This window comes from Gekko japonicus, unplaced genomic scaffold (genome assembly GCF_001447785.1).
Source record: "Gekko japonicus isolate JY-2015 unplaced genomic scaffold, Gekko_japonicus_V1.1 scaffold142, whole genome shotgun sequence".
Taxonomy (NCBI): Eukaryota; Metazoa; Chordata; class Lepidosauria; order Squamata; family Gekkonidae; genus Gekko; species Gekko japonicus.
Window position 1 is genome coordinate 419541 of NW_015174848.1, and position 15992 is coordinate 435532.

The 15992-nt window shown below is 51.5% G+C and overlaps 1 protein-coding gene across 2 annotated transcripts in view; it reads right to left on the bottom strand.

Annotated features, from left to right (window-relative positions):
• Positions 1 to 15992, bottom strand: part of CERS2 (ceramide synthase 2) — a 99367-nt gene that overhangs the window by 7545 nt on the left and 75830 nt on the right. For both annotated transcript variants that reach the window (XM_015424496.1, XM_015424495.1), the window contains exons 3-9: positions 13694 to 13811; positions 13163 to 13281; positions 12040 to 12097; positions 11861 to 11911; positions 9511 to 9603; positions 5334 to 5462; positions 2222 to 2328 (exon numbers count right to left, since the gene is read on the bottom strand). In XM_015424496.1, the coding sequence (XP_015279982.1) occupies positions 2222 to 2328; positions 5334 to 5462; positions 9511 to 9603; positions 11861 to 11911; positions 12040 to 12097; positions 13163 to 13281; positions 13694 to 13811 (675 nt within the window). The remainder of the gene's footprint in view (positions 1 to 2221; positions 2329 to 5333; positions 5463 to 9510; positions 9604 to 11860; positions 11912 to 12039; positions 12098 to 13162; positions 13282 to 13693; positions 13812 to 15992) is intronic.

A 15992-nucleotide genomic window follows, 5' to 3' on the forward strand; every position in this document is an offset into this window, starting at 1 on the left:
GTGATGTAAAATAGTCCCAAAAAAGAGAAAAGTCGGGACCAGATTATACGTCATATATGGCTCACCACTAATTATAAGATACCTAACACTCCTGAACCGATTCCTTTTGGATTTGTGGCAAAACCCAGCAATGCCTAAAATACGACAAGAGCTAATTACTATATTCTTGGTGCTTGGGGGGGGGGCAATAGTAGGAGGGCTCCTAGTGTCCTGGCCCCACTGCTGGACCTCCTGATGGCCCCTGGTATTTCTGGCCACTGTGTGACCCAGAGTGTTGGACCGGATGGGCCATTGGCCTGATCCAACATTGGCTTCTCTGATGTTCTTATGGATAAACATTTGGAGCAGAGGTCCATCCGTGGCTATTAGCCACAAGGTATAGATAGGCGGGGGGGGAAATTGCCTCCTTTTTTTTTTGGGGCGGGGGGGGGGGGGGGCAACAGCGGGAGGGCTTCTGGAGTTCCGGCCCCACTGCTGGAACCAGAGGATTTATTCTCTGGTTAGTAACATCTGAGCTGAACAGTACGGCGGTCAGTTCTAGCCCCGTGTTGGTGTGAGCTACCAGCTTTGTCCCTAGCTCACCGTCCATCCAGCGGTTCGAAAGCTTCGGTGAGTAGTTAAAATGGGTACCACTCCTTAGAGAGGGTGGGCACACCAAAACCCCCCCCCCCGGGGGGGGGGGGTTAGCTGGCGACCGGAATGCTCAGCTCGCAAGATTGAAATATCTTCGACCCCGAGAAGCCTGTAATGGGCCGTTCCGCCCAGGTGGTGGCAGTGCGGCACTGCAAGACCTGGAGAAGCTGACGTCATCTAGCCGAGCCGAAGTGAATATGCCGATGGAACACGTCTGAATCTGCAGCTGAACAAACCCTTGCCGACTGTGAATGTGTGTGATTTAAAAGATATATGTTGTCCTCCCTTACCCCCATAAATCATTGTTAGTCCCGCATGAATGAGTAACTGTAGATCGCTCAGAGCCGGCAAGCTCTGCAGGATTGAGCGATTAATAAATTGAAAGATTATTATTAGTAGTATTATTAACATCTGAAATATCTGGGATGTGGTAATTCATCTTGAATATGAGCCATCTAAGTTAAGCTTTTAACTGTCGCCACACCTTGAGTTTGTAATTTATCTGTTGTGTTTTAAATGATTGTATGATTTTAATTGTATTTATGTTTGTAATGGAAGCCGCCATAAGCCTGCTTTGCGGGGAGGGCGGGGTATAAGTCTGATAACTAAATAATAATAATAATAATAATAATAATAATAATAATATTTCTAGGTGGAAGGCTTCTCTCAGGCCCGCAGTGGAACTGGCTATCTTCTGCTTCCTCTTCCAGTTCTGCTGCTGCTGCGTCATCGTAGGGTGATTTACATTAAAACAGATAAAATACAACCAGCATATGATAAAAATATTACAGTGCACGAATAAAGCAACCAATCCAGATGTGCGATCAACCCTTTTTGCCAGCTGCCACCCTCTCTGTGCAGCGGGGCGGGGGAAGGGAACGCAGAAGAAGACCTGGATTGAGTCCAGACGCACCTCAGAGACCAAGAAGATCTTCGGAGGTATGAGCTTTCAAGACTGGTCAGTCTCAAAGCTGCGTCTGGACTTGAATTTAACAATTCCTACAACAGAAACATGTCAAGTGAAAACTTCTGCTGTTATCCTCAGATTCATTTGCTGGAGAAACGATGACGCAGGAGGTTATTCTCAATTACTAATAAAGGGAAAAGATATATGTCCGTTGGTTATAGATCGAGATGGGCAGGGCCGTGTTGGTCTGTAGCGGTAGAAAAAAGCAAGACCCCAGTAGCCCCTTAAAGACTAACAAAATATGTGGCAGGGGAGGAGCTCTCATGAGTCACGGCTCACTGCTTCAGCTCTTACTCTGCCACAAATTTGGTTAGCCTTCGAGGTGCTCCTGGACTCTGGCTCTTTTCTACTTCTACAGGCAGACTCACACGGCGAACTCATCTTGATCTATCCGAAGAAGTGAGCGGCGACTAGCCCAAGGTGGCAAATGGATCTTCAGGGCAGTGCCGGGATCTGAACCCGGGTCTCGCAGGTCCCAATCCGCCGCTCCAACTGCTACCCCACACAGCCTGGCCCGCTGGAACAGGCCTTCACGGCAAGCTTGGGAGACGTACATTTGCTAGCACCCGCACTTACAAGTTTGCTACCACTCCCCACCACTCAAACATAAGAACCTCTCACCAGAAGGGAAAGATGATGAGCCGGGAAATGATGAAGACCACAGAAAAGACGATGAAAAGATAGTTGCAAGTGTTCTTCCAGCCGGCGTAGTTAAACATCTTCGCGGACTGCCAAGAGAGAGGGAGAGAGGGGATTTTAAAATGATGCACGGGGTGGAGAGAGTTGACCAAGAGGATTTTTTCTCCCTCTCCCAAAAGACCTGAACACAAGGGGATCCAATGAAGCTGACGGGCAGTAGGATCAAGATGGACAAAAGGAAATACTACTTTACACAGAGAGTGATTAAAATGTGGAATTCGCTGCCAGAGGGTGTAGTGATGCCCACTGGAACAGACACCTTTAAAAAAGGATAGATTCATGGAAGATAAGTCTATCAGTGGCTAGCAGCCATGGTGGCTGAGGGGAACCTCCACATTCAGTGGCAGTCAACCTCTCAGTCCCAGAGCCAGGAGGAAACATCAGGGGAAGGCCTTGGCCTCTATGCCCTGTATTTGGCCCCCCCACCCCCCGGAGGAACTGGTTGGCCACTGTGTGAGAGTAGACTGGATGGACCACTGGTCTGATCCAGCAGGGCTCTTCTGATGTTCGTCTCAGGGGAAGGCCTCGGCCTCTCTGCCCTGTTGCTGGCCCTCCAGAGGAACTGGTTGGCCTCTGTGTGAGACAGGATGCTGGACTAGAGGGACCCTCAGTGGTCTGATCCAGCAGGGCTCTTCTGAGGTTCTTCTCAGGGGAAGGCCTCGGTCTCTCTGCCCTGTTGTTGGCCCTCCAGAGGAGCTGGCTGGCCTCTGTGTGAGACAGGATGCTGGACTAGAGGGACCCTCCCTGGTCTGATCCAGCAGGGCTCTTCTGAGGTTCTTCTCAGCGGAAGGCCTCAGCCTCTCTGCCCTGTGGATGGCCCTCCAGAGGAACTGGTTGGCCACTGTGTGAGACGGGAGGCTGGACTAGGTGGACCCTCACTGGTCTGACCCAGCAGGGCTCTTCTGAGGTTCTTCTCAGGGGAAGGCCTCGGCCTCTCTGCCCTGTTGCTGGCCCTCCAGAGGAACTGGTTGAGGCCACTGCTATGAGACAGGAGGCTGGACTGGATGGACCCTCCCTGGTCTGATCCAGCAGGGCTCTTCTGAGGTTCGGGGGGGGGCACAAAAAAATCAGTGGCACAGCCAGGGTTGGTTCTGTGCCCAAGGTACTGTGCCCCCCCCACTGACCGCTTATTTTTATTTATTTATTGAATTTATGAGCCGCCCTCCCCAGCAGGACTGAGCTCAGGGCAGTGTACAACTTATGTCAGCTAAAACATCACATTAAACAAGTTACGATCAGGCTAAGACAGTAAAACGCCAGAACCAACCCAATCGATCGAGTAGTCTAATTCCCAAGAGATGGCGCTGAAATCCTAACAGCGCCTTGTCTCATGGGCGGACGGGGGGGGGGAGGGGAGGACAGGAGTGCCCAGACGGAACCATCGCTCAACACAGTGCAACGAGACTGCCAGTGCTCAGCAGTGGTTCGCCTCACTCCCAGCCATCAGCGGCACAGGAAGGAAGTGACGTCACCCTTCCAGGCTTGCGCCGTGGCCACATTGTCAGCCCCCGTGAGCACAAATTGCTGGCAGTCACCAGAACCTGCAACCAGCCTCAGGTACAGCATGGAGAACAAGGGATTGGATTTATACCCTTCTTTTCACTACCCAAAAGAGTCTCAGAGTGCCTTACAATCCCCTTTCCCTTTTCTCCCCACAACAAGACACCCTGTGAGGCAGGCGGGGCTGAGAGAGCTCCTTCGAGAACTGCCCTTGAGAGAACAGCTCTGAGAGAACTTGTGACTGACCCAAAGTCACACTGGCAGCACCGTGGGGAGAAGTGGGGAATCAAACCCAGTTCTCCTAGATTAGAGTCTGCGCTCCTAACCCCTACACCAAACTGGCTCTCAGAGAGCCCAGACAGTAGAGATACAGAGAGAAGAAGAAGAGATTGGATTTATACCCCGCCCTTCACTACCCAAAGTGTCTCAGAGCGGCTTACAGACTCATTTCCCTTCCCCTCCCCACAACAGACACCCTGTGAAGTGGGTGGGGCTGAGAGAGCTCTGACAGAAACTGTTCTTTTTCAAGAACAGCTCTTACCAGAACTATGGCTTGCCCAAGGTCATCCAGCAGGTGCAAGTGGAGGAGGAGGTGGAAGGAGGAGGAGGAGATTGGGTTTATACCCTGCCCTTCACTTGAACTGTTCTTTTTCAAGAACAGCTCTTATCAGAACTATGGCTTGCCCAAGGTCATCCAGCAGGTGCAAGTGGAGGAGGAGGTGGAAGGAGGAGGAGGAGATTGGGTTTATACCCTGCCCTTCACTTGGGAGTCTCAGGGTGACTTACAATCTCCTTTCCCTTCCCCTCCCCACAGCAGACACCCTGTGAGGTAGGCGGGCTGAGAGAGCTCTTGACAGAAACGACTCTTTTTCAAGAACAGCTCTTATCAGAACTATGGCTTGCCCAAGGTCATCCAGCAGGTGCAAGTGGAGGAGGAGGTTGTAGGAGGAGGAGGAGATTGGGTTTATACCCCGCCCTTCACTACCCGAAGGAGTCTCAGAGTGGCTTACAAACTCCTTTCCCTTCCCCTCCCCACAACAGACACCCTGTGAGGTGGGTGGGGCTGAGAGAGCTCTGCCAGAAACTGCTCTTTTTCAAGAACATCTCTGACAGAACTATGGCTTGCCCAAGGTCATCCAGACAGGTGCAAGTGGACGCGTGGGGAATCAAACCCGGTTCTCCCAGATTAGAGTCCGCACACTTCACCACGACACCAAACTGGCTCACCTATACCAAACTGGTGTGCAGAGAGGTACAGAGAGCCCAAACAGTAGGAGTTAGCCCTGAATTTTTGGGAACTCCCCCAACTCAGACACCACCCCAGCCACCCACTCCCATATCATCCAAGGAAATGCCCGTCTCTCCTTGGCATTTTACTATACGAAAAAGCCTGGGCGAGTTCGGAAGGGCCTCAGAACGAGAAAATTCGCCCTCTCGGTTTGAGTGCTGGGATTCTCGTCTTTACAGAGGGAACCCCCAAACCGTAGTTATGACACAAGGACCAGAGGGGGACTGGGAGGGGGGAATCCCTCACCTCTAGTAGGTAATCCGAGGCATCGTGCAAAGCCATGACCAGAGTCCCTGCCCGGATGTAGTTCGTGTACCAGGAGAAGGTAATCAGAATGAGGGTGGCCACGTGGTGGATGATCTGCTCCGTGAAATCCTACGGGAAACAAAGATAATCTTTTCTAACGGAAATGCAGGGAGAGCGATCCTGAGACGCATGGAGCTACCCTCTGTCCTCTTTTTGCACTACGGTCATATGAATACCAATAACTTTGTTATGAGTTTATCATTGTTTTAACGGCAACCAGGGGTTATTTTGTAGAAAAAGAGGTGCAGGAGCTCATTAGCATAACTCATTAGCATAACTTATTTGCCTAGGCCACGCCCCCTGACATCACCGGAGGTGTGTCAGAAGGCAACACCCACCGCTCAGGCTCCACTGGACTGTTTTGGATTGCTAGCTATTGGGGGGGGGGGAAACGTGCATATCTGTCCTCGCAGAGGAGGGAGAGCTTGTACCTGAATAAAACCTGGTCTTCAAAGTGCCCCTGGACTGTTTTAGACTGGGGGCCGTGGGAGCTCTGCAACTTACCTGGCTGCTTCTTGCTCTGACTGAGGGCTGCTGGGAGCAGGGGGTGGGGCTTGTTGCATGTGCCCGCCCCCTGGGCTCTTTACTGCCGGAGCTCTGCTCCTGTGCGCTCCCGCAGGAAATGACCCCTGGTACTGTTAATAAAGTTTCTATTTTAGAGCAGTTTAGGGCTACATAGCGTTTATGCTCCCTTCTACTAGCTTCCAAGATCTGGCAAGATGGGACTAGCCCGAGCTATCCAAGTTAGGGCCTGTCCTTTCTACCTGGGTGAAAAGGAATATTGCGCATGTGAGATACCACCCACAAAAAGATGTGTCATTTTCTTATTTTACTTTTCTGCCAAAGGGCATGAGCCCAGAAGACACGGAAAGAAGAATCTATTCACCAAACAGCCAGTAGTTATCCAAATGAGTCGATTAAATTTAAAATTGTCCAAGTCGATGTTTTAATTAATTGTCCCTTTAAATTAACGTATGGTTTCATTGTTGGATGAGCCCGCCCTGAGCGCACTCATGCGGTAGGGCGGGATAGGTAAAGGTAAAGGTTCCCTTGCTCAAAAGCCAGTCAAATCCAACTCTAGGTTTGCGGTGCTCATCTCCGTTTCAAAGCCGAAGAGCCAGCGCTGTCCGAAGACATTTCCGTGGTCATGTGGCCGGCATGACTAAACACCAAGGTGCACGGAACGCTGTTCCCTTCCCACCGAAGTGGTACCTATTTATCTACTTGCAATTTCTTGCTTTTGAACTGCTAGGTTGGCAGGAGCTGGGACCAAGGCTCCCTCTAAGCTGTGGAGTCCTGTGAGCAAAAATTCTACTTGGTGAGCTCCTGGCATTAAAGTTGTGAGCGAGCAGTTTGGCTGCTCCGTGAGTTAGTTTGCTCTGAGCATGAATTCGTTTGCTCTGAAGCCCTCCTGCCTGAGCTAAGACAAAAATCTGTGAGCCGGAGGCTAAAAAACAGTGAGCTAGCTCACACTAACTCAGCTTAGAGGGAACACTGGCTGGGACCAAAGATGGGAGCTCACTCCGTCATGCGGCACACTCGGGTCTCGGACTGCTGAACGACCGACCTTCCACAGCCTGCAGTTCAGTGTCTTAACCACTTGAGCCACCGCAGCTCCAGGGCAGGATAAAAGACCCCAAAATAAACAGATAAATGAGAACTTCCTAAACTATTATTTCAAGCCAGCTTTCCCATCACTCATTGCAATGCACAGATACCAACTATAGACGAAGGGCCCAGCGAGATCTGATGGGGTCCTCACAGTTGCCAGGGGATGCTGCCCCCATTTCAAAAGTTACAAGGGCCATGGTTTTTAACATATCATTATATGGGTATCGTCGGATATACAATGTTATTGAGTCTGATTTTCCAGCTTATTGCCTAACCGTGCATATACTCTAGACCAGTGGTGGCGAACCTATGGCACAGGGGCCAGAGGTGGCACTCAGAGCCCTCTCTGTGGGCACGCGTGCCATCGCCCCAGCCAGGCCCAGAACGTCATTAAAGTGTCGAATTCTCTGCCAAATAATTTTACGTCAACGAAAGCATTTGGGATTGCTTTCCTTACTTTGTTTGGATCATCTTAAGTTCATGTATGAGTTGTTTTTTCTAAAGTAAAACCTCAGTATTCAGGTTAAATGGCCGTGTGGGCACTTTGAGATAGGTAAGTGGGTTTTGGGTCGCAGTTTGGGCACTTGGTCTCTAGAAGGTTTGCCATCACTGCTCTAGACCATCTTTTGGAATACAATTCTTCATCCTTTCCTTGTAATATAATATTCAGTCTGTCCATTTCGGCTATTTCTAACAATGTCTGTATTAAATCTTCTCTTGAAGGAGTTTTATCTGATTTCCAGCATTTAGCAAGTAATATTTTGGCAGATGTTAGCATATAAATATATAGAAATCTTTTTTTTTAACAACTGTCTGGTAGCATATTTCATTAAAAGATTTCTAGTGTTAAAGGTAAATCTATATTCAGTATTTCCCTTATTATTTTACTAGGAAAAGGCCCATTGTGGAAATAAATACAGCGGCCTCTAGAAAGAGGCTCTGGGCGGGTGCCCCGGCCTTGGACACTCATTGTCAATTTGCTGTGGCGACCTCAGCAGGGTATAATCAAACTGAGTCCACCATTTTCTCCAGAGGAACTGATCTCTGCTACCTAAAGAACAGTTGTAGTTTTGAGTGATCTCCAGCCCTCACCTGGAGATTGGCAACGATGGTTCCCCAGAAGGGAATGGTTGGTTTGGAGGGTGGAGTCTGTGGCTTTGTCCCACACCTCCTGAAACCTCACCCTCTCCAGGCTCCATCCCTCACATCTCCAGGAATTTCCCACCTGGAGTTGGCAACCCTATCTCCTTCCCAGCCAATCATCAACCTACCTTTATTTCCCCCTCACTCTTCAGCTTTCCACCCCCCACACCCCTGCAGCCTCTTCCCCTGCTCTGAAGCCCTGACTGCTACGTCACACCTCAGCAGCATATAAGGATACAGAGCCCACCATTTTCTCCAGGGGAACTGATCTCTGCCGTCTGGAAAGCAGTTGTAATTCTGAGTGATCTCCAGCCCTCACCTGGAGATTGGACACATTTTACCTCATAAGAGCAAACTGTTTAGAATGTTAGAGGCAAAAGCCAATCAAGTCGCATATGCAAACGACCTCTGTGTTCCGAGGCAGAGGCCAATGAAGCTGCATATGCAAATAACCTCTGTGTTCTGACTGGCTGGGGGGGGGGAGAGGATTAGCAAAATGTTTAGAATGTTGGAGGAAGGACTCAGGCAAAGCAGCCAGTGGAGACCCTCTGAATGACAGATCAGAGAGCGAACTGATTTTGGAGCGTGTGGAATGTTCTAGAGAAGTGCCACCACCTTTTGGCTATTATTTATAAGGGAGATATACTCTAAGCCAAAAGTTTTTGAATTATTCCAGTCCTGATCAAGTCCGCAGCGCAGGAGTTCGAGGCACTCTCTTCCCTCCCCCCACCTTATTAAGCGCCCAAATGGCTGCACTGTCCCCCCTCCTGGCGGCTGTTTTTGTGCTTGAGAAGGTGCTGGGGAAGAAGAATAACACCGGGCAGCCGGCCCAATTAGGATCGGGGCCCCGCAGCATTTCTAAATCACTTTAAAACGACAGCAGCATCCGCATGGCAGCCGCCAGAACAGCGGCGCGTCTATCTGGCCCTGACTCGGTAAACATCTAAAAGATTAAAAAGCAAATATCTTCATGCAGCCCGTGGGATGAATCAAAATTCAAAATCAATCAAAATTCTCGGCTAAGAGCGGATTGAAAAGCAGCGACAAGCCTCTTTGAGCAAAAGGGGGGGGGATCCACGTTCCGAATCCGATTCTCGCCCAGCTCCAATTGCATTTAGCGAAACCCGATGCCAATCGAGTCGCTCCTCGTAAGCTACGGGGCTGGAGGCTAGATGCTTTCCCATGACGCGAGCCGCTTGCTGCCCAGGCAAGGGGGAAGACTCCTTCTGCCAGGCGCAAACGTGGCCCTTAGAAGAACAGATTTGCGGGACCCGACCACAGCCCTGATCGAGCAGGGATCCTATCCCGGGGCAACCGTGCCCGGTACTGAACGCCCCCCAAATTCACTCCTGAGCAAACCCACCTTCCGCTTCACATCCGAGGCGACGCTGAAAAGCAGAGACCAGTAGAACGACAGCTCGATGACATAGTACCAGTACTGGGAAGGGAGGAGGGTCTGGAAGAAGAGGCAGAGTTAGGCCGTCCCACCGGGGTCGGTTGCAGAACAATAACTCGGCTTCTAGGACCTCGCGGGAATCTCCCTCACAATGCAGAATCCCCTGGATGTCTACTGACGAGCGAGGCTAGGCCCGCTCGGTTTCCCCACTCGGATAATTCATTCAGACCCCAGGAATGGCCATCGAGACCTGCCTCATCCTTTTGTTAAACCAGTTCAAACTGGTATTCTGGGCACAGTAACCTAAATCACCCCATGGCTGACACCTCTCACATTTCCCCGTTCTTTCGATCACGGTTAATCGTGCCTATATTTGATGCTCTTTCGACCTTCCATTCCCCTAAAATTCAAACTTGCCAACAAGACGCAAAGTTACCAGCCGGAACTGAATCCCGTCAGAGCAGAGACAACGAACCACTTCTCCACACAACTAAAGGTGCGTAAAAGCCACTTTTCAGCCCCCAAACCATTGTAGCAGGTTTCCGGGATCCTAACTAGGGTTGCCAAGTGAGAATTGTGCCGCAGCGGGGGACTCCCGGCTTGCGGCTGGAGCGAGCGCACACGCGCCGCATCCACGTCACCCGGAAGTGACGCGGGCACGCCGGGGGCGGGGCCACAACCATCCGAGGGAAAACCATAGAGCGTGCCCGGCGTGCCCCCAGCGTGGTCGCGTCACTTCCGGGTGACGTGCACGTTAGGGTGGAGCTCCCCCCGGGGCCCGATCCACCGGCGGCGGGGAACGAGCCTCTGGGGCGTGGATTTCCCCACCCCCCAGGGGGACTTGGCAAGCCTAACTCTAACCGTTACCCCAACCTCACGGTCGGTCTCCTTCCTTGCTGAAATCACGGAGTCTGACTGACCACAAACTGAACTACAACAGGGGCTTCCAATGTACTGGATCCCTCCTTTCCTCATCTGATTTCTACGCAGACTAGGACAGGTACGTCTTTGCTCCTCATCTTGATTTATCTCCCTTAACTTTCTAACCCACACTGCACTACACAGAGCGGGCACTTTGCTCCTCTCTGCTATTTAAAGGCCTCGCCTCCAGAAGAGCAGACACCTCGGCCCTGACGGAGTCCACCTAGGGTGGGGGTTTTCCCACCGAAAGGGCCTCCAACCTGCTGGTCCGGATCCAACCGGCGGGGGGAACCCGACCCCCAAAGTGGCCAAATCGGGCCGACGTGCCCAGCACGATGACATCACCCGGAAGTGACGTCGTCACGCTGGGCGACACTCTAGCAACCAGCCTGAGAACTCTATGGTACCATAGAGTTTTTAGGCCGATTGCTAGAGCGTCGCCTAGCGATGTACCCCGTGTGATGACGTCACTTCCAGGCGACGTCATCATGTGTGCCAAAGAACTCCCAGACAGGCCGCAGGACTCCCCCTGTTATTACGTAGGTAGGACTTTGCGACCCTAATTCCACCTTCTCCTCTGTCCTATTCCCCATTTCCCCCACATTTACACCTTTCGCTTAAGAGGAACTCCTGCTCCAAATTGGAGTAGCTCCGCTGGATGTTGGGTTGTTGTTTAGTACCACTCATATTCGCTGAGGATAAATCCCTACACCGCATCTGTACACATTTATCTGCTATTTTGGCATAGTTATTGCCTTACAACTGTTGACCTTATAACCTTCTCTGGTTATTTAGGTTCTCTTTGTACATCTTCATCAAGTTCCATGTGAATTTGCTGTTCAGCCCGTCTCTAAGTCTGAACCTGACTAACCATTCCAATGTATTTGAAAAAGCATGCATGCACACGACAGCTCAACTTTGTTGGTCTTAAAGGTGCCACCGGATTTATTCTACTACTGAAAGCTTGCTACTCTCAGCCACCTCTTTAGGTTAAAAAGTCCTGATTTTCCACTTTACCACAAGTAAAGGTAAAGGTTCCCTTGCTCGAAAGCCAGTTGAATCCGACTCTAGGGTTGCGGTGCTCATCTCCGTTTCAAAGCCGAAGAGCCAGCGCTGTCGGAAGACATTTCCGTGGTCAGGTGGCCACGTACGCTAATTCCCCACTGCAGTCTGAACACATGTTCACGGCTTTGTGAAGGTGTGGTAACCCCAGCAGGGGTCTATCAGAAGGCAGTCAGGCCCGGGCAGTGACTCAAACAGAGTTGCACCAAGTAGCCTCTGTTGTTGGAGTGCAGACTTCGGATTCAGTCTAGTCTGTAGTTCAGCATATTGATAGCGGGACACTTTGGGGATGTCTGCCCTGGCGTTGGCGTTTTGAGACACTCGAGTGACTTACCTGAATGGGATAACCATCCCAAACTCTCTCCAAGTCATAAAACCAGGGTTTCTGTAAGAGCAGAATGGCAAAGACAAAAAACCACGAGCGAGTTAGGAAGATGTTGCAGACGATAATCCAGGGGATTTCCAGAAAGGGGACTTACGGGGGTGGGTGGAACCGAGAGAAAAAATACTTACATCTGCAATAACAGACATGCCAGCAATGAAAGCAAGAAGGTAAAATGTGAATCTCCAACTGAAAAAGGAAGAAGAGGGGATTTTTTTCCCTGAACAGATGAAAACATGGGGGGGGGGGGAGCCCTAAATACAACTCTAGTGCAGGGTGTTGGACTAGATGACCTGCAAGGTGCCTTCCAACTCTAACATTCTATGATTCTATGAACCTGAACAGACTGCTTGAGAACCTCACTGGAGCTTCACTCCCAAGCCCTGCACTTTCCAATGATAAAATACTTAAAACACACACACACCTCCAAGTAGAAACCTAGCCTGTCAAGGCCAGAACCTCTCCCCCTGATAAGCTAGCTTTCAACATGCGGGGACAGGGGGGGTTGTCTTCTTGTGGTAGGGAGGAGCATCCTTCGGTTTCGTTGACCCTCCACCTGCACTCTAAAGTGGTGCAGACAAAACGAAAGTTGACCCCCCCTTTTTTTGTGAGAAGTAGGCCTCAAGTTAGCGATCACAACCCGGGCTGCCTCCCTAGAGAGGGACGCGGTGACCCCCCCAAGTAAACCCAGCGGAAGGAGATGCCTGGACTTGGCCCAGAATCAGCCAGAACCTCCAGCCTCCATCCAAAGCTGCTGTTGCAGTTTGTTGGGGTAAAGGTAAAGGTTCCCTTGCTCGAAAGCCAGTCGATTCCGGGTACCCGAATGGGGTAGGGGGGGAATAAAGGAGTGAGTTATAAAGGGCGGGGGGGACCACCTCTCATCAGCCCCTTTTTTTGGGGGGGACTCGGGGGGCACAGCTAATTAAATAAAAATAAATTACATTAATTCGACTGGGGGCCAGCCCGGGAGGGAGGGAGAGGGCCCGGAAGAAACGCTAGGGGGCCAGGCCGCGTTAGCTACAGGCTTCTCACTAACCACTTCTTTTTCCTCTGTCAGATCCCATTTTTCTCTGCCCTCCCCTCCAAGGACTGGGCGGCATTCACGGCCCTCCCGCTTCCTCCACACAACAACCCCGTAAGGTCAGTTTGGCCAAGTGTGAACGTCTGGCTCAAGGACCACCCAGCAAACTTTGTGGGGATCTGAACCCAGACCACCACTTTACACCACTTTACACCCCTCAGGCTCTCATTTACCTGGCCTCTCGGAACTTCTTGAGCGTGCTGGGCCGGTCCTGGTTGCGCCGGCGGCGGAACCACCGCTCCACCTGCCGCGCAGTGTAGCTGCATTTCTTGGAAAGGGCCTCAATATCCACCTGGCGAGAGACGAGGAGGAGGAGGAGGAGGAGGAGGAGGAGGAGGAGGAGATTGGATTTATACCCCGCCCTTCACTACCCAAAGGAGTCTCCGAGCGTCTTACAATCTCCTTTCCCTTCCCCTCCCCACAACAGACACCCTGTGAGGTAGGCAGGGCTGAGAGAGCTCTGAAAGAATCTGCTCTTTTTCGAGAACTGCTCTGACAGAACTATGGCTTGCCCAAGGTCATCCAGCAGGTGCAAGTGGAGGAGTGGGGGAATCAAACCCGGTTCTCCCAGATTAGAGTACGCGCACTTCACCACGACACCAAACAGGTTGGAGAATGAAGCACCGGGAAGTTGGTGATCTGCCTCAGAGGCCAAAGAGACAAATCGTGTCCTAAGAGACACCTGGAGCAAATAGCTGCGTTACCTGTTTGGGGTGCTTGGAAGAAGAGGAGTAGAAGGTCTCTAACACGGGATTCGGCGTGGCTTTTAGTTGTACTTTGTCCTTGACGTTGAGGAGACCGGCTAGTGGGGTGGCCACGTACCTGGAGGGCGAGGAGGAAACCCAGTTAACCCCAAAACAGAAGCATGCAACGGTACAGCCGTGGAATTATAGAAACACAGAGTCCAACACAGAGCATCACATAACATCCAAATCGCAAGATGTGATAGTCCCACTGTGCACGGCATCGGTCAGGCCGCACCTGGAGTCCTGTGTGCAGTTCTGGAGGCCTCACTTCAAAAAGGATGTGGACAGAACGGAGCGGGTGCAGAGGAGAGTGACGAGGATGATCAGGGGCCTGGAGAAGCCCTGTGAGGAAAGGCTGAGGGGAACAATGTTCCCTCTAAGCTGTGGAGTCTTGTGAGCAAACATTCTACTTGGTGAGCTACTGGCATTAAAGTTGTGAGCGAGAGATTTGGCTGCTGCATAAACCAGTGTGCTCTTCTGGAGCCCTCCTTCCTGAGCTAAGGCAAAAATGTGCGAGCCGGAGGCTAGAAAACTGTGAGCTAGCTCACACTAACTCAGCTTAGAGGGAACACTGCTTGGGAAGGTTCTGTCTGGAGAAGAGGAGGCTGAGGGGGGACAGGATGGCTCTCTTGAAGTATCAGAAGGGCCGGCACTTCGAGGAGGGCAGGGAGCCGTTCCTGTTGGCAGCAGAGGAGAGGACTCGCAAGAACGGGTTTAAATTAAGGGCGGGAAGGTACCGGCTGGATCTCAGGAAAAGCTTTTTGACAGAGTTGTGCCAAGTAACCAACAAATACACACAGCAAGAACCTTTTGTAAATTAACGTGTACTGATTATAAGTATTATCCTATAAAGTGCATTGTGTACCATAATAACATCCCTGTCAGATAAATATAGGAGCTGCGGTGGCTCAAGTGGTTAAGACGCTGAACTGCAGGCTGTGGAAGGTCAGTAGTTCAGCAGTTTGAGACCCGGGTGCCACAAGACGGGGTGAGCTCCTGTCTCGAGTTACAGCTCCTGCCAACCTAGCAGTGCGAAAGCAAGAAATTGCAAGTAGATAAATAGGTACCACTTCGGTGGGAAGGTAATGGAGGTCCGTGCGCCTTGGTGTTTAGTTATGCCGGCCACATGACCACGGAAATGTCTTCAGACAGCACTGGCTCTTCGGCTTGGAAACGGAGATGAGCACTGCAACCCTAGAGTCGGATTCGACTGGCTTTCGAGCAAGGGAACCTTTACCTTTACTTTACCAGATAAATATATTCAATACATTCAGTACAGCAATAACACTCATTCGTTCTGCTTCAAAACTACCAGTCAATGGAGCATCAGTCAGGACGGACAAAAGGACATACTACATTACACAGAGAGGGATTACAACGTGGAATTCCCTGCCAGGGGATGTAGTGATGGCCACAGGAATTAAGTGGCTCCAAAAGGGGATTAGATAGATGCATGGAGAAGAGGTCGATCAATTGTTACTAGCCATGGGGGCTGGGGGGGAACCTCCACATTCAGAGGCAGTCAATCTCTGAATCCCAGAGCCAGGAGGCAACACCGGGGGAAGGCCTCGGCCTCTCTGCCCTGCTGTTGGCCCTCCAGAGGAACTGGTCGACCACTGGGTGAGACAGGAGGCTGGACTGGATGGACCCTCACTGGTCTGACCAGCAGGGCTTTTCTGATGTTCTCCTCAGGGGAAGGCCTCGGCCTCTCTGCCCTGCTGTTGGCCCTCCAGAGGAACTGGTCGACCACTGGGTGAGACAGGAGGCTGGACTGGATGGACCCTCCCTGGTCTGACCCAGCAGGGCTCTTCTGAGGTCCTTATCAGGGGAAGGCCTTGGCCTCTCTGCCCTGTTGTTGGCCCTCCAGAGGAACTGGTTGAGGCCACTGCTGTGAGACAGGAGGCTGGACTAGATGGACCCTCACTGGTCTGACCCAGCAGGGCTCTTCTGGTGTTCTTCTCAGGGGAAGGCCTCGGCCTCTCTGCCCTGTTGTTGGCCCTCCAGAGGAACTGGTTGAGGCCACTGCTGTGAGACAGGAGGCTGGACTAGATGGACCCTCACTGGTCTGATCCAGAAGGGCTCTCATGACGTTCTTATGAAGGCCTCGGCCTCTCTGCCCTGTTGCTGGACCTCCAGAAGGACTGGTTGGCCACTGTGTGAGACAGGAGGCTGGACTAGATGGACCCTCACTGGTCTGACCCAGCAGGGCTCTTCTGGTGTTCTTCTCAGGGGAAGGCCTCGGCCTCTCTGCCCTGTT